Genomic DNA, 17844 nt, shown 5'->3' with positions numbered 1-17844 from the left:
AAGCAAGGAATTATTAGTTCCTCATGATCTTTATCAATAAATAGGATCATATCAAATACATCTGATTCCCTTCTTTGTTATTCTCCCAAATATTGGCTAATTACCTGGGCCAGAGGGATGAGAATAAAGTCGTTAACTGTGGATGCAGCTATATTGGAATGAAGGTGTACTGTGCCATTGTAGCATAGATCCACAGGTTCATTCTCCCTAAAAGAATAGCTTTACAAATCAAAGTAATTTTTACAACACTGTAACTAGTTCATAGCAGGGATTGGTGGCGTTTTGACTCTGCTGACTACCTGCACGTGAGACCTCGATAACCATGCTTGCAGATTGTGAAAATCTTCATGTTAACCTCTCAGGAAAGATGTTATTTCATGAGAGGAGCGGTACGTGCTGGATCATGACCTCATAGGACGCCTCTCAGTCTGACATGCAAAGGAAATTGGGCTGGAGGGAACTATGACATGACATTCAGTTGGAAAATGCAGTCTTGAAAATGAATGTTCTTGAATTAAAAAATAGTGCTTATTCTAGTATAAGTCTTGATTGTATGTAGATTTTGGTTTTGTTCCTCTTTCTTCTCAGCTCCTCCTAAGCCCTCTTCTTCTCATCCAGCTGTGATGTCTTGCCTTTCAGAGGTGCTGCAGGGTTGGAGGCGTCCTGGGCTCTGTGACTCATTTGATGCTTAATAGCTCCGTGATGCTGCCCTCCCAATGTGATCTGGCACGTCAGGTCTCCCCGTGTTTTACTTTCCCCCATGAGGCTTGCTCCACCTTTCTTCTGCCCAAAGCCACCCCTCAACAGGGATTGTCATTTAATGTACATTTTGCCCAGCAGCTTCTACAGCAGAGGCCCATCTTGGTTAGACTCTACTCATTGTCATGGTGTCATTGCCTAAAAATAAGAGGTAACAAATCTGCTGAAGAGGTAATAAAAATAAATGTTGTCTTAGCCATGAATAACAGCAGTCTTTGGATCCTAATGAATATCTAAAAGACAGTGCATTGTGATTAAATATTGTGATGAGCATAAGACAGTGTTCTCCAGCGTCATATGGTACATTATACAATTCACAGCCTATATTTCATAAATTATCAGCCTATTGTGTTGACAGAGCTGCCAGAAGCCAATCCTACTCAATATAATAAAGTCTTTCCTTTTCTGATCAACATGTTTTAAATATTAAACGAGTTTAGTACACTTCAGATGATACCTTCTACCTGCCTCCGAATCTCGTCGGAGTTGCTTAGCTGCAAAGCACAAAGTGACACTCTTTTGGGTCTCTGTAAATAGAGAAGTGAGACACTGAGGAGTAAACATGTCACTGATTACACTGGAAAAGAGGTAATAATTTAAACCAGTGTCAGTCTGGAAATGATGATCTGACGGTAGACAGAATCCTTTAGGGAGAGGAAAACCTATCCTACCAGGGAGGCTGGCCAGGGAGCCGAGCATAAAACTCATTTCAGAGGGTTATTTGAAGTTAATGGTAGTGCAGCTGGGCAGGGATGGATGAACCCCCGTCTGAGGCGGTCTGTCTATCTCTGTCCTCACAACTATTTCCCATGATAGAATAACGTGTGCCGCCGGGCCCCCGCTTCCCACCGGCAGCCCCGTTCCTGGGGCTCTGCCGGCATGGGCTGCTGTGGAGATTCAGTCCGCTTTCTGGAAATATTAAGGGATTTGGGATGAAAACAAGCCAAAAATCTGGTTCCAAAAAAGTGCCTAGACTCATACGTGTATACATAAATATAAAAATATATGTGCATGTACATATATATCATATATGTATATTGTATAATACACAATCGTATATAATATAATAATAACATGTTATATAGAGACACACTGCTTATTCCTTTCCACCCGAAGATTTCTGTTTTCAGAAGATCTTATTTACAGGGAACCCCCTCAGCAGTGCGGGGTGGAGTAAGTAAGGTCTGGCTGGAATAGATAATTGCTCTGGCGTAAGCAATGGCTCTGGCCCCCTTCCAGCAAACATATAGGGGTGGGCAAAAGGGTCACTGCTTCACGTATGTGATAATCATGGGGGGGGTCTCGTAATTCAGTTCATTGCTGCGCTTTGCATGCATGCAATCCCTCTGCAGAGGCAGCTTTCGTTTCTTTTGGGGTATATTTTATGTATCGGCAAAGACAACCAGGAAGAAGAAAAATGTTGCATTAAAATACAAACGGAGCCTCCGCTGCTTAAGCGCTTTCATTTTTGATTATTACTATTATTTTTTCAGCCTAAGTCACCTTAAAGAATCTCAAAAGCAACCACAAGGGAAAGATCTGTGGATTTTTGTAGTGGAAAGCGGTAGCCTCTAGGGCCCAGAGGATATGCAGGGAGGCATTTTCTCTTGCTGGTGCAGCTGAGAGCGAGCGAGCGAGCGAGACCTGGAAATGAAAGTAAAGAGATCAGGAGGCACATGGAGGGAGCTGCAGGGGCAGCCGATCCAGAAGCAGAATGCTGCCTTCTATAATTAAATAGCACTTACTATTATTATTACTTCTAGTAATAATACATTAATAATATCTCTAGTAATACAATACCATTTATCAAGGAAAGTTTATACATAGTGTGGGGGGGGAAAACCCAAGGAGAGGTGAGTCCTTTATTATTATTTTGGGGGGATTATTTTTGTCTTAAACCAATTCTGTATGTGTGTGTGTGTTTGTGTATGTAGAAAGGGGTGGACTTGAGAAACAAGAAAATCTGGATGTTGCTTCATTAGAAAGTAAAGGTTTCAGATAGTAACTGCATGGATGAAACGTTGTGTAATTGCAAATTAAAAAAAAAAAGTGGTGAAAAATAATATGGGCGAGATTTTGAAGCTAACCCCCTCTTCCGCCAAAAATGTGGGGTTTGCAAAAAAATAATTGTCAGAGATCCTAATCCCACCCCCTGGAAAAAATGTGGTAGTAGTCTAAAAGTGGATAGCTAGGGGAAAAGCCCCTGGGTTTATATGAAAAACTTAGTATTAATTGCGTTTGTGCCTGTTTGTGGTTTGTAGGTTTGAGAGCTGTGTTGAGATCCGTATTTAGGCTGCAGTTTCCCCCTGTTGTTTGGTATAAACCCCATGAAGCAGCAGAGAAGCCCTTGTGGAATAGCTTTTCAGATGCACCTTCCGTAGGGGCTTGTAAAGTTTATCAAATAAGAAGGTTGTGGGATTTTTTATATTTTCTTTTTTTTTTTTTTTCCAAATTCTTCAATGCTTTAGACAATTTCCGGGTGGCAGGGGAGTTTTTTGGTTTGTTTTTTTTTTTTTTTAAAGTCGCCTTCCAAACTGCTGGAGATGTGTGATTTTTATTTAAGCGGATGGGGGGTGGGGAAGGAGGAAGAGTATGTTTTGGTTTGTTCTCCTTTTCCCGGGGAAGCCTGGATATCTCCTGCCGCGGGAAACCCCTCCCAGCAGGACCGGGGTCGGGGGGATGCCGGGGTGCCGGCGCCCGGCCGAGCCGCGGTGGGTGCGGGAGGCGCCGCCGGTCCCTCTCCGCCCTGGCCGGCCGAGGTGGCGCCTCGGCTCGCGGCGGCCGCTAGGCAAGGCCGGGGATCGGCGGCCTAGTGCTGGGGGTGGGGGGAGAAAGCGAGCGGGGGCTCTCGCTCCACCCGTGTGGGAACCGGCCCCGGGATTTAATTTTTAAAGCGAGGCAGGGGAGGGCGAGCTGGCTGGGCACGAAACCAAGAGCAAGTGGCCAAGGGACGGGCAGCATCACGCCACTGCCCCCTCCTCACACCCCGGGCCGCACTGCAGTGCCCCTTGGGCAGGGCCCGGAGGGCTGGGGCAGGAGGAAGGGTGACCCAGTACATGGGGGTGTTATGTGCGGGGTGGCCTGCAGTAAACAGAGTGTTACGCGTGGGAGGCTGGAGGAAGCGGAGAATGGGGTGATGGGGGCCAGGGTGGTCTCTTGAGGCTTTGGCCGCTATCTCCATCCCCTTCCTGGGGAAACACCTGGTCGATGCTTTTCTTTTCAGCTGGGGACGAGGGGCTCATTGCTCCCTCACCCTGTGTTTGCTGGAGGTATTGCTGGGTGAAGCTGGTGGCAGCCTGACGCCAGCCGCCCCGATGGTGCCGTGGGGCAGGAGTGGGACTAGCGGGGTGCCAGCGTGTGGGAGAGCAGCCACGGAGGTACCTCGGGGTGGCCGGCACATGGAGGGACACAGTCGTCAGACCCGGTGGGCACAGCATGGTGGTGGTGACTCCGAGAGCTGTCAGCTGTGAGAAGCGTTCAAACCCAGGGAATGGGGCATGGCGGAGAGCAGCTACGGGAGTGAGTGGGAGCCTGTGTTTGTAATGGGCTTTGCGGCTTGTCCTCTGCTTGACGTAAGTCCAGTTACCCGTTCTGCTGCACCACCGAGGTAGCCAAACTGCAGCCAGTGAAAGACTCCATGTTGCAGACAAGCGCATCCTGGAGCCTTTTGCCTGGAGAGAGCGCACACAGCCTGGGGCTGAGCTCCTGTCTCAGCTCTACAGCCTGCCACTTGCATCTCGGTGCACTTCTTTCTGGCTGAAATGTTACAGTCAAAGCCTGGAAGTTGGTCAAGTGTGAACTCGTTGCCATCCCAGAAATATAGTATGAAAAACTTTGCCCAAATTCAGCTCTGGCAGGGTTGGGAATAACACCCAGTCCTTGATAAGGTAAATTCAAGTCTTTCCATTCATCTCGTAGTGTCTCGTAGAGGGAATCTACCCAGTTTGTGATTGAGTCACCCTGTTTGCTGGCTTGTGCTTCCTTCTGAGGGCAAGAAAACCATTTTGCCTATCTGCAGTATTTTATTTCTGTCTGGGAAATAGTTTGTAACTCATTGACAAACTATGAATAAAGTCCTCTCCAGATGCTGGACCAGAAAGGATAAACATCTCCGGACTGAAAGGATAAGAGCTTTGTAGTGGGGATATAAATACTCTGGATTCGAATTCTGCTGGTGATTTGAGCAGACAAGTCTGGACAGACAGATTTGGTGGGGGGAAAAAAAAAGACGCTTAGGCACACTGCTTCATGAAATGTTTTCAGCTGTGTTTCTAAAAATATTTAAAAGACCAAGAAAACAAAAGCTAAACAGGCTCTGCGCTTAAAATTAATTACGTGTCAGTCGTGGTATGGTGTGCAGCAGAACTGAAGTGTTGCACGTATGGGTGGCTCACTGTGTCTTGGGTTTGCTGGCGTAATGGGTGTGCGGCTTGGTCCGAGGGTCGAATGAGACACGGTGAAGAGGCTGGGACGACAAGGAGAGATGGAAGTGACCTGAGTTTGCTGGGGACGTGGCAGGGGAGGAGGCGTGAGGAGCAAAAGGAGGAGTCCGAATGGTAGCCTCTAGCAGAGATCGGGCAGGCAGGACAGGGTAAAGGTCTGCCATGCATGGAAGAGGGTGCTGGTGTGGAGTCAGATCGAAAAGGAAAGGTAGTTGTTCCTGAAAGATGTGAAAGAAGTTGTTAGGGCAGCAGCATGTGGTGTGCGTTTTGAGGGTGTTGCTATGAGGAGATGAGTCTTAGGTGCAAAGTTGTGACATAAACGTGAAGGTGTGATGGAGCTTTAGCAGAGGGAGCTGGTCATCCACTTGCAAGGAAAGGGGAATGTGAGGCAGCATCAGGGAGCAGCAGTCTGGAGGGGAGATCAGGCCTGCGGTTCATGTCTGAAGAGGCAATGGAGGGTCTTGGGTTGGAGAACGTTCACTGTGGAAGATGAGGGTAGTGCTGCAGAGTTTGAACAGCATGCAGGGCACAGAGGGGGCTTTTTAATGAGGGTTTTGTAGCAAGGATCAAAACTGTAGCTGGGTATTGTGGGACTTACAGAGATGCAGTAAGTTGGTCAGCCATCCACATGAAGCAAGGATGGAGATATGCATGTTGGATGTGGTGGCAATGGTGGTGAGGAGAGAAGAAACAGAAGGGAAGCTCCAGAATGCAAGACGACTTGGCTAACTCTAGGAAGGAGACATTCTGGAGCCTTTCGCTGTAGTCCTTTGGCTCCACTCCCGTTTTTGGTCAGTAATGTTTGAATGCCCTTCTCTGTGGGCAAGCAACAGTAACCAGTTCTCGTTGTAACACATGCCCGCATCCTGCTGTGTAGGATGTTTTAGCCGTGGGGTCAGGGTAGCCATGAGAACAGGTACTGATTTCTTCGCTCCTTGCAGTAGTGTTTTAAGAGCTGAGCTCAGAAGCAGAGGTTGAAGTAGACTGTGCGTATCAGAAGCTTTTCAAGGTGATAATCTGTTTTGCGGATATCCTTCACAATTGTGAAGGTGTGTCACAGCATTTTTGGAGTGCAGCCGTTGACTTTGTGATGACCAGCCAGTGTTCAGCTGCTCTCCCCACAGTCGCCAGCAATCTCCCTTTTCATCAGATCGTGGGCTGCTGCTTCACTTCCTGACTTTTGTTCTCTCACGAGCATGGCTTATATCTGGGAGCAGCAAGAGCAGGGGTGCTCCTCCAGGGAGGACAAGCTAGGAGCCAAAGGTGATGACAGCCACCAGCAGTGCCCTCATTAACTAGAGTACAGTCCCACCATATCTGAACAGAGCAGGCAGAACAAGATGCTGATAGCAGGGGTCCATCAACAGTCCCAGAGAAGATGAGGTGGTTAATTGGGTCCAGGGACCAGCAGTAGGAGATGGTGCCAGAGACGGGACTGGAGAGAAGCTGCCTACAGTGTAGGTCCAAGGTTTGTCCAGGAAATATGACTGAGGACACAGCATGGCTCAGACGAGGCAGTATGCTTGGACCTGAGCTTAAATGGAGCTCCTGGAGCATGGGCAAAGGGTGCATGGGTGGGCGTCTGAGTTGAGGCTGTTTGGGGCATTTAAAGCCTGTTAGTGCACTCAGGGCCCAGACAGCTAGAAATTCCTCCTTCCTGCCTGTCCTTTCCCCCATCAGCCTTTGTGAGGGTCCCCTTGACCTTTTAACTCCTCTTCTCTCCACCAATTTATTTCTTGTCATTTCCCATGGTGGCTCTTACCCTACCCTTGTCTCTGATGGCCCTCGCAGGTCTCCCCTACAGTGCTCTGGGGCTGCTCTGTCCTGTTTCGTGGCTTTCACTGCTGTCTGTGTGGAAATGGTTCCTACTGCTCCTCTTCACCTTGACTGCCCTCTCTTACTTCTTCTGTCTTTGCAGAATTTCATGCAAGGAGAAATGTAAAATAAATGGACTCTGTCTCTTTTTCTACCCTTCAAGCCTGTCTGCCTGTAGCGTTAGTGATCATATTAACCTCACAGTCTCCTTGTTAAATTTCCTTCTTTCTGCCTGATTGTTCATTATCCAGGTTATTTATAAATCATTCCAGGCCTTCTGTTGGTGTTGTACTGAAGTCTACCTGCTCTTCTCCATTGCTTCTCTTAAAAGCCTTTATAGAAATGCTGATCATCACTCACCTTGTCTGCTGGCTTTCCCTTTCTTGCTGCGCTGCCCATCCCGTTCCAAATGCAGCTGCTTAAAATCTTCTACCTGCTGCTCAGACCAGATTGCTCTCAAATTTAATGTCTGATGACTTACAAACTGCACAGTGTCATTTTCAAGCTCTTGCTTCCTTCTGCTACCACTTATTTCTGGTCTTTCTCTTGCTCCTGCCTTTCCCCCTTCCCCCAACTCTCCTTCTTGGTAAAGAGCAGGTATTAATTCTTCTTCATTTTGCATGGCACATAGTACAATCAATAAGGGTTTGCTGAGTTGTCAGGATTGATTTTCGTGTACCTTAAAGGTCCCTTCACCCTGTGCCAGGCTGAACATGCCATAGATACCATAAAAGACCTTAGAATGGTAGGGATGGTCTTAATGTAAAACGGAGCTAAGCGGTAACGCTCTCCAAACTTTTGTAGCGTAGAGTTAGAGAAATGACTTTTGCTTTTCTCGTAATCTCTTCAGAGGTGATCCCAGGCTGGGAGGGTCTTCAGCTCCATCTCATCTCGGTGTTTCTGTGCTTGCTGCCTTTGTCCCCAGGTTACCATTCCTCAAATGCTGAGCATTGTTTGTGATCACAGCTGGTTGATGGCAAGGCTGGGAGATTTCCTGTCTTTATTTTTGCTAGCAACTCTATTTTGCCACAAAGTGCCATCCCTTCTCCCCTTCTTTATTCTTTTCTTGTGTGGCAGACCTGTGTACCTTGGGGAGAGGTCAGGGAGGAGCCATTCCAAGATTTGCTCCCAAAACACAGGGGATGAAGCTCATGTATCTAATGGTGTGATTGAAACCCATTTTAGTTGAGAAAAGGGACATTACTCCAAAACGGCTCCATCATACTTCTTACTTGTCTGCACTTGCAGAGACCCAGACTGGATTTGGTCAAACCTAGACAAGTTACTGTGCCCATTTGTGTCCCTGACTAGGTGGGGATAACTCTCTCTTGAGTCTTCCTCAGGCGCTGCCCACCCCAGTTTAAAACACTGCAGGATGGGGCCCTGCCCCCTCTCCGAAGGAGCGTTCCCAAGTCTCTGCTGCTCTTGCCTGCTGATTTTCAGCACAAAATTCCCATTGGTTAGATTAATGACTGTTCTTTTATGTGGACCAAGGCAAGCAATTCCGTCTCCTTCCTTTGTGTCTCTCTCTGTGATATGCCTCCAGACACCTTACATAGATTACTTGTTTCGTATGCCATGCAGTAAACCAGTTTAAATCTATCCCAGATAAACAGTGGTCAGAATTGCTTATCTTGGGAGGGTCGCAGCACAAATTCCTCAAATGACTGCCAGTGCAGGGGAAATGTTGATTTTTATTATTTTTTTTTCCTTTCTTAGAAGGCTGTCATGATTAGACTTGGTTCCCATTGCTTTTACTGTCAGTCAAGTAGAGAGCTCAGACTGAAGTAATTCTTCTTTGCCCATGTATCCAGGCAGTGGCATGTGAGAAAAAGCAGATACTTGGTAGTGAGCTGCTTGCCGTCCTGTGTCTGCTGTGTGGATAAATCATGGGCTTCGGTGTTCAGGGCATCTGGTCTGGAACATTTTGTTAGTAGTAAATTCAGGCACACACAAAATACTGTGCTGCTTTAATTGCCAGCAAGACCTATAATGACTCATTTTGTGTTGTTTTTTTTTCTTCTTCCTCTGCAGCGACTATAATGGAGAGACAGAAGAGAAAGCAAGAAATAGAGAAAGGACTTCAGTTCATTCAGTAAGTGGACAACCTCATTGTTTCCTGTGGCTTTGGAGGCGCTTGTCTTCGTATGAAGGATTGCAAGAACTGAGTTCCTCCTATTCACCGCTCTGGGGCTGCTGCGTGGGAAAGAGATATTGGTCCTGAGGATTTTCACTGTGGTTCTTCAGCGTGCTTCTTGTCCTGCCATCTATCTAAACTTGGAATTGTATAATTTTAATTTCCTTGGGTTTTACCCTCCACTGCAGTTCCAGGATGATCTTTATAGTCAGCATAATGCAAATAGTACTTGGACCTTCTACTTTATGTTCAGTGTGAAGATCTCAAAGTGCTCTCTCAACAAGGTTATCTCACCTTTCTTAGGAAGGGAGATAGTGTTTCTATTTTGTAAGTGGGGAAAGCAGGGTAAGTGACTTGCCAGGTGCCCCATATAGTGCCTGTAGCAGAAATAGATGACCTGGGCTCTTTTACAGTTGCCAACCTGGTAGGTGCCTCAGGTCACTCTTCTGTGAATATCATGTGGCCTTCTAGAGCTTGAGGTGGTTGCTCGTGTGGTAGCTACAAGTCCAAGTGCATCCTTATAAAGTACAGTAGTGTTTTTTCCCTCCAGTGTTTGAGTTAGCAAAGGCCTCAGATCCAGGTTCCATGGTGAGTAAGGAAGCAGCAAGATTGTAATCAGATTGTTTTGGGGTTTTTTTAGGTCTGCTTTAAGTCCTGCAGTTATTATGGCTGAAATCTGTGCATCTGCAATGAGAAAAAAAGCCAAATCTTCCATGTTACATACTTGTATCCTGTGGCATGGCAATGATATTTTTGCCCCAGACTGAGACTAAATGGGGCTGATAACCCAGTTTCAGAGAGGCAATTGTGAGGTTTATTTATTAGAAAGAAAAGAATCTAGAAATATGGGGTGTTGTTCATGCTTCTGGAGCGTATTTTAAACTCTGAAAGAGGGGCAGTGTAATTTGTTGGCTTGTTTTGATATTAAAGAGGGGTAGTCCAATTTTATAAGCAGCATGAATATTGTTTACAAAGCCAAGGCATTTCCTGTAGTTAATTTTAAGGAGCAGATGATGATTAGATTAGATGAAATCCAAAAAAAAGTTTATTCTCTGACCAATAAGATCATGTATACGATGTTGTATTTCAAAGGTGAGGAGGGCCATGAAACGGATTTTTCTAGAGCCTGTTGTTTTCTCCTTGAAGAGAAAAAATAGATACATGTGGACCAAACCTGGATGACCTGGGTGGTCTGATTTGAAGAACGGAACCTTTCATCTAAGTCTCAGTGCTGTTGTGGGGTACGTGTTATCCACACAAGCACTGCCAGTTTTGTGGCACAGCCTGGCAGCCTTGGCCAAGACAACTGGAGTAGTTAAATGGCCTCCCGAACCTGCATTTTCTCCTTTCCTTTTGTGGTGTAGGCCTGAAGGCATGTGGCTAAGTTAAAGCAGAGGAAAATGATTGCGTTTATCACTGTATGTCTTTGGTTGCACAGAGGATTTGAGGAGGTCTTGGAGTGCCAGACTGGTGCCTCTCATTAGAGCCAGATTCACTTAAAATACACTTGTATTCTCCATGACAATCTCTTATAGTACTTTCTCAAAGGTGTTTGTTTTTTAGGTGGCTGAAGGCACATTATAGAGGATCATGTATGTGCAGAAAATAGCTGAGAATAAGATTCCTCTAATCTCAAATCCCTTTGAGACCTGACCATCTCTTAACACCACTGTGGCCGTCACTGAGCACAGTGCTCCCTAATTGTGTTCTCTTTGCCCCGGCTGCCTTTAAAGTGATAAATTGTTCAGCAGCTCACTGAGATCATCGGCACAGGACCAGAAAGATGGTTTCTTCATCAGACAAAAGCCTGTGTTTGTTTAATGAGAGTTTTCTCTTCTTTTTTTCAGGTCCACATTACCTCTAAGCCAAGAAGATTATGAGGTAATGAAGAATTTGTTTTCTGAAGTTGGGAACTCTTTGGTTAGCAAGATTTGTTCTGTTGCACAGCCATTAGTTTACATACCAAAAGTGGAGAACATGGAATGATCTGTTACAATTTGTCTGTAATTTAAAGCTTTAAGGTTCTGACAACGACAACTTTCAGGAAAAGGAGAAAACACTTGAGTGTTCAAGAAGGAAGGAGATTTGACTGGATTATTCTCCTCTAACAAAAGACTGATGTTTTACAGGAGGGTGGGGAGGCAGGAGAATCTTAGTGGGCAGCAAGCTTGCTAAAACATATGGAAAGGAATGGGAAATGGGGAAACCTCTTCTGTCTCTGAATATCTACTTCAGTCTGTTTGCTTTCTTCCTGCTGCCCAGGCCTTTTTGCAGAAGCTGGTGAGAAATCTGTTTGCAGAGGGCAATGATTTGTTTCGAGAGAAGGATTTCAAGCTTTCGCTGGTACAGTATGTAGAAGGGCTGAACGTGGCAGATTACGCAGCCTCCGATGAGGTGACCATCCCAAAGGAACTGCTGTGCAAGCTGCATGTCAACCGAGCTGCCTGCTACTTTGCCATGGTGAGCGTCTTCCCAAGTCATCCCCAGGGACCAGGGAGGACATCATGGTTGCAGTGCCATGCAGTTGGAAAAGATGTCAGGAAGGGTTTCAATTGATTTTGTTCGCTCCCTTCTCCAACACTAGAGGAGACGATGACATACAGAAAACTCTGATATCTCCCCACTATCGCACTGTGTCTTGCGAGACCAGAGGAGGGACATTAAGGAGAGGGGGCCAGGCCTAAGGTACTGAGAATGCAGTTCTGGTCCGCGTTGGTGAGGAGTTAGTACAACCTGGAGATTGGAAAGAGCCAGTGCCTTCCAGTACTGACTGAGTATTTCTCTGGAATACTATTTGAGTATTGCTCTGGAGGCTCCTGCCTTCTCAGGTGAGGCACTGGGAGACAGTGAGAAGGCTTTGGGTCTTGATGGAACTTTCAGCACACACATGGAAAACGATTCTGCAGTAATCAGGCTCTAAAAGGCTGCGTGCTTCCATTTTCTAAAGGAATCTAACAGCTTTCCTTTATGGCATAACCCCAGAGCAGGTCCATCCTGTTCATAATGGGGCTGAGGCCCATGAAAAAAATTAGCAAGTAGTTACATAATTAAAGACTGTCAAATGTCACATGCCCAAGGTAGAGAGGGAGACAAGATAAGGTTGCTCAAGCAGCCTTAATTCTGGCATTCACTGACTTTGAAGTGTTTTGAGTTTTGCAGGACTTAACAAAATGTTCTATTACTATAGATTTTGTGTGTTTGTACGCTGGACTGTGTATGAGGTAATATATGTATTTCCAATTGCCTTTTATATTCCTGTTTTCTGCTGAGAGAGAAAACATTTGCATTCATACAGAAGGAGGGGTTAGTCTGCTCTGCCTCAGTTGACTTGAGGTGGTCTCTTTAATGCAGGGATTGTATGAGAAGGCACTGGAAGATAGTGAGAAGGCTTTAAGTCTTGACAAGGAGAATATCCGAGCGCTCTTCCGGAAAGCCCGCTCCTTAAATGAACTTGGAAGACACAAAGAAGCATATGAGTGCAATAGCCGATGCTTGCTGTCCCTCCCACATGTAAGTTTTTGACATACAACTCATCTTGATTTCTGTGGCTCACCACCTTCCTCCTCTGTAACACGCTTAGTGTGAGGCCAGAGGATAGTGGAAGAGGAAGCTTGGCTGTTCCTGGGAACACGCTTATGCCCAGAAATTCTGTTTCCCTGACTCGAAGAAGATGTTTGGCCTCATATGTTTCTTCAGTCCAAGTCACCCTCTACAGGCAGCGCCAGCCAGAGACACCGGTTAATGACAGCAGGTTTGGTGGCCTATTTGTGAAGAGCAAAACCCTACCCTAACAAAATGTGAACTAAGGCCATAAGGTTGTTTTAATTAGCTGGCTTTATATGTCTAATGGGAATAACCAGGAGCATGGGACAAATGGGAACTGGAGCACTGGAAGGAAAACATGTATACTTTTTCTGTTTTAGATAAAAATATCTCACATTTTACTTACTGATTGCTAAGGCAAGCTGTTAAAGCTTTTTATTTCTTGTCGGACATGCACAGATGTCCTTGACATCACATGTCATAGTTATTTTTATGTTCACAGGTGTGTAAATTTTTGCATTCAGAGGGGATTGTCTGCATATACTGGGCCCTAGATATTTTCCTGACAATGCTTTTGTTGAGTGTCCTTTTAGGCCAAATATTGAACAGGAAACCAGACTGTGATTAGATGGATTCTAGTGAGCACTGGTTGTCTTTGCTAAATTTGGTTCTGATCCATCACAGTAATGTTATTACAAGAAAAATGCATCTACCTCAGCAGGAGAAGTTAACTTTCCATTATTATTAGTGTTACAGAAGCAATCTTTGAAAGCTGTGTTAGCAGTTAGTTATTCCTTTTGTATAGCTTGTAAATTCTAGGTTTTTTGACTTGACAGAACAGGGTGACCAAACACATTAAAGGTGTCATGTTAGGGGAGATCCAAAGGACTGTTTTTTAAACAAACCCTTTTATAAACAAAACCATCTAATATATGTGTTCATGTAAAGCCATATGTGGCTATATTTCACATTGCAGTTGAGCCACTTAATTGAATTTATTTTTTAACCATATACTTATGTTTACATATCTCCCATTATTATTATTACAATCATTGTGGTCTACAAACACTTTATCAAACTTCTCTGTGGCAGGAAAGCTTTACAAACTCCATATTGAGGGACCTGCATTCCCTATTCTAAACAATTCAGTCTTGTAAATTAACATACCCCATTGCCTTATTACCTGATTAACACAAATCATAAGCCTTCTCTGCATCAAAGGCAAGTCATGTTATCCATCGTCTCACTCCTGTTTCCATTACACCAGCTGCTAAGCCTCTGGAGCACACAGGTACTTCCAGCTTGCATTGCTATAACAGCTGAGAACTTTGTTGTGGTCAAAGCAGAGCATGTATTAAAACTCCAGTGATGAAGGATCTGCCACTCAGTTGACTCACTGTCTAACAGAGTTAACTTGTTTCTGGGTGCAGATACTCAGTGCTGATAGTTTGCAGAGCTTCCCAGCATGGTGAGGTTAATACTCCTCTGTGGTACGCTTTTTTTGGTATGGCATGGGGGTTTTTTAGGGTGTTGGAGGAGAGCATATTGCATGCCCTTGTTGAGCATCCCCTCATTTAGGTGGGAGGTAGTAAGTGCCTGAGGGTGGCATTTGGCTGAGGGAAGGGAAAGCTAAAGGAAGATCCTGGGGGTGACAAAGGGCAAATAACTCCCCACCCCCAAACCTCAGGCCTGCTGACAAAAAGGACAAAAATTAACTACGTGTTGTTGGGAAGGGAAGTGGAGGCAGTCTCGAGCGAAATACATTCTTGATCTTGTCCAGGAATCTGAGAAGACATCTTGGAGTTACGCCGGCATGTGGAGTTGGATAGGGTAAACCTAGTAGGTATGAATATGAGATCAATGAAAAGAAATGACATCAGAGGTCTTTCCGGTGAGTTTTCCACAGGGAGCAAGAAAATGGCAGACTTCAGAAGACACCTGAGAGAGTGTTTGGAAAGGCAGAATCACCAGAGGCAAACAGAGCAATGAAAACATGATTGGTGTTAGAAAGAGCTGAGAGATGGAAGAGAGTGAGAAAGGAGCAGTGACCATGAGATTTGACCAAGAAGAGGTCTCTGGAGGGTGCAGGGACAGTTTCAGAAGAAGGTACATCCTGAAAGGGTGTAAGATGGAGGGAGAAGAGGAAATGGACAAGACAGATTTTGTCTTCACTGAGTTCAGAGAAGATGCTGACGAGACCAATGTTGAGGGTGTGGGGGAGCAAGTACAGTCAAAAAGTGGCACTCCAAATTGAAAGGAAAAGTTACTGATGCTGTGGGATGGAAGAACCAGAGGCTAGTGAGGGGTTGAAAGGGAAAGGATGAACCTGCAGGGAGAAGGAGGTTGGAAAGACCAGCATGGCAAGTAGAGAGAAGAAAGCAAGCTTCAAGGTTGAAGGTGTGGGAGGAGATGTTGGGACATTAAGGAGGGATATCACAATAGGTTGGGCAGATATTTTTTTCTTCTTTGAAGAAACTGTTAAAGTACTCCAATATTTTCGCAAACAGGAAGAGAGATGAAAGCAGAAGGAAAGAGTTGCTGGTGATAAATAAGTGAAGAAGGTTGTGGCAGGTTGTTAGTCCAGGCAGAACTGGAGAGGATGGAGCAGGGGAATGAAGCATGGCCCAGAACTTTGTCTAAAGCCCACGATGGTGTGTGAGTGGGCCTGGGCAGTGAGCAGGGAGGATGGTTAATGGCATGCAGCAGGGAGAGCAGAAGGATCTGCTTGACTAAGCTGAGGCTGTTTAACCAGAGTCAGAGATGGTGAAAATGCCTTGTAGCTACTAAGTTGGAAACTGAGACCTGTTTTCAGCTTTAAAAACAAACAAACAAGCAAAACAAGCTAGTGAATACTGTCTGCATATCAAAACTGATTATTAGCTCTGTGGCTGGCAGAGGGGGAAAGTATACAGGCTGTGCATGCAGGAAGGCATGCAGGCTCCTTCTTCCCAGACATGGGGACCTTGTGGAAGCAGTATCAGCCCCCAGCACAGGGGCTGCTAGCAGCCAGCCTTGGCAGCTACTTCAGCCATCTTGCCAGCAGGACTCGTGAACCCTGCTTTCAGAGAGTGGATGCTTTCTTGGAAGCAAACACTTGATTCTGATTTTCTGCAGCATTGAAAGAGTGTGGGGGAGGTCTTGGTGCAACCTCAGTGTCTTAGCAGGACTGAATGACAAGAGCACTTAGGGCTGCTCTGGCAATTGTCCACCTGCTGCTGTCTGCAAGTGAGGCTTCTTGGCACAGCCCAGTGTGGATAACTGCATTCCTGTTTATTCCATTGTGTGTGCTGCAAAGGCAAAACTGAAAGTGTCCTGCCAATGTTTTTTGTCCTCAGGATGAAAGCGTCACGCAGCTGGGACAGGAGCTTGCCCAGAAGCTGGGACTGAGGGTTCGAAAAGCATACAAAAGACCTCAGGTATGACTTTTTTTTTCTTAGAGACTATTCTTTGGCTCTAGCAAAGACACACGTACACTACCCTGTGATCCCTCTAGCAGGCCGCTGACTACCCTCCTTGTCCTGACCCTCTGACTCACTTTGCTTTGATCCACTTCTGACCCTGTTACTGCTCTGTGTCTACTGCTAGGGTGTTTCCTGTGCCCTCAGCTAAGCTGGGCAGAGCTGGGCTGGTGCCGCAGGAGGGGCTTCCGATGCACTGGGGGCCTGTGTTTTTGGGAAGAGAGGGACATGTGTCCTGATCCCAAAGGAGGTTTTGCATCACAGTCCTTTCCTTGCTATGGGATGAGAAGGGTGGGATCCTCTGCTGCATCAGAGGCACGTCTGGTTTTGTAGTGCATTGGGTCATGAGGGGTTCTTGCCCCATATCATAGGGGCATACACCTTCTTCATGGTGGGGGAAAGGCTTGTGTTTTGAGAAAATGACAAGTACACATCTGGTCAGATGCTAGGAAAGAAGGCAGCAAAAAGCAAATCGTGGGTCCAATAAATTGACCCCAGTGTCTGAATCCGTAAGTGGCTCTAAAAGAAAGTGCTGCCGTAACTGGAGTACTGTTGGTACTTAAATGTATACCCTGGGATGGAGCTAGAGGGCGTTAGGCCACTGCTAGCACTCTTGAATAAAGCTGCCTTGGTCACGTAAAATCCCAGGATGCATTTCCAGGAGTAGGGAACATTAGCTAGTAGTCGAGGCTTACATTCGCATCCTCAGCCCCGTGCACAGTGGTGTGTTAAATAGCCAGTATGTTCCACCTCGAGGGGCACCTTTGCAGTATGCAGTGAAGTGATTGGTGGGCATCCAATTTGCAGAGAGCTTTTGGAGTAAATCTGGCTGTAGCATCTTACTCCTGTCCCTGACCAACCTCACATGTGTGATTGGCCTACCCCCCAGAAAACACTCAGTGTTGTAGCAGCTCTCAACCCTCTGAAATGATTGTGTCTCAAAGAAAGGGAAGTTTTACGCAGAAATATTTTTTGTAGCTGCTCGCTGTGTTGACCTTGCCACCTTTTTGCTGCTGTCATGTTACTCAGCTGTGATGGGCTTAAACCACCTGTATGTTAGAAAATATAAAAATTAAAACCTCAAAATGCTGCTTCTTATTTGAAATTTAGTGATCAGTATTTTGATAACACCTTGCTATCTCGTGTTGACTTCCAGCTTTCATTCCAGCTTTCATGCTGTAATGCCTTCCGGAAGTAGTAATTTCTTAATGAAAAGACAAAAACTTCTGTTCCTCGGGGAAGTTTTTTCTTCCTGATTGTTTGTTGGATATTGGGTGTTTTGCACTGAGGTGTCCAGAACAAATATATGTCCCTTTCAGTGTTCAGAAAACGGTACCCTTGTGTCGCAGTGGTATGCCTTTTGGGGTGGCTTTCATTTTACGGGCAGTGCCTGGAAGGAAACCGTATTGTAACCCGGCTTTTCCTAGTTTACAAGCATTCATGGGCTGTCTTTGTTCTAAGACCTCTCTCTTCCTTGCAGCAGGAATTGGAAACATTCTCACTACTCAGTAATGGCACGTCAATCAATTTGTCAAACCAGGTAGAGTTCGCATCCTGTGGTTCTTACTGTTCATGGATTGTGCTACTAGAATGCTTTGCAGTTTTATTTACATGCAAATTTATATCTGTCTTTTAGGAGTTAAATGTATTAATTAGTGTTTCCTGCTTTTAAGGAATATTACCAAGGGAA

General features: G+C 45.6%; 1 protein-coding gene across 11 annotated transcripts in view; it reads left to right on the top strand.

The window, feature by feature from the left end:
* The first annotated feature begins 2125 nt into the window (after positions 1-2125).
* The window catches only part of ZC3H7B (zinc finger CCCH-type containing 7B), a 50484-nt gene continuing 34765 nt past the window's right edge, over positions 2126-17844 (top strand). For 5 of the 11 annotated variants that reach the window (XM_075154019.1, XM_075154005.1, XM_075154004.1 and 2 more), the window contains exons 1-6: positions 9051-9111; positions 11001-11034; positions 11416-11613; positions 12505-12663; positions 16032-16112; positions 17635-17694. In XM_075154019.1, the coding sequence (XP_075010120.1) occupies positions 9059-9111; positions 11001-11034; positions 11416-11613; positions 12505-12663; positions 16032-16112; positions 17635-17694 (585 nt within the window). In that variant the 5' untranslated portion in view covers positions 9051-9058. Of the gene's footprint in view, positions 2613-3982; positions 4137-9050; positions 9112-11000; positions 11035-11415; positions 11614-12504; positions 12664-16031; positions 16113-17634; positions 17695-17844 lie in introns of those variants that run through there. The other 6 variants (XM_075154028.1, XM_075154002.1, XM_075154007.1 and 3 more) reach the window with 5 other exon arrangements.

This window comes from Calonectris borealis, chromosome 1, assembly GCF_964195595.1.
Source record: "Calonectris borealis chromosome 1, bCalBor7.hap1.2, whole genome shotgun sequence".
Lineage (NCBI taxonomy): Eukaryota > Metazoa > Chordata > Aves > Procellariiformes > Procellariidae > Calonectris > Calonectris borealis.
This window is presented reverse-complemented; position numbering and strand designations above follow the sequence as displayed.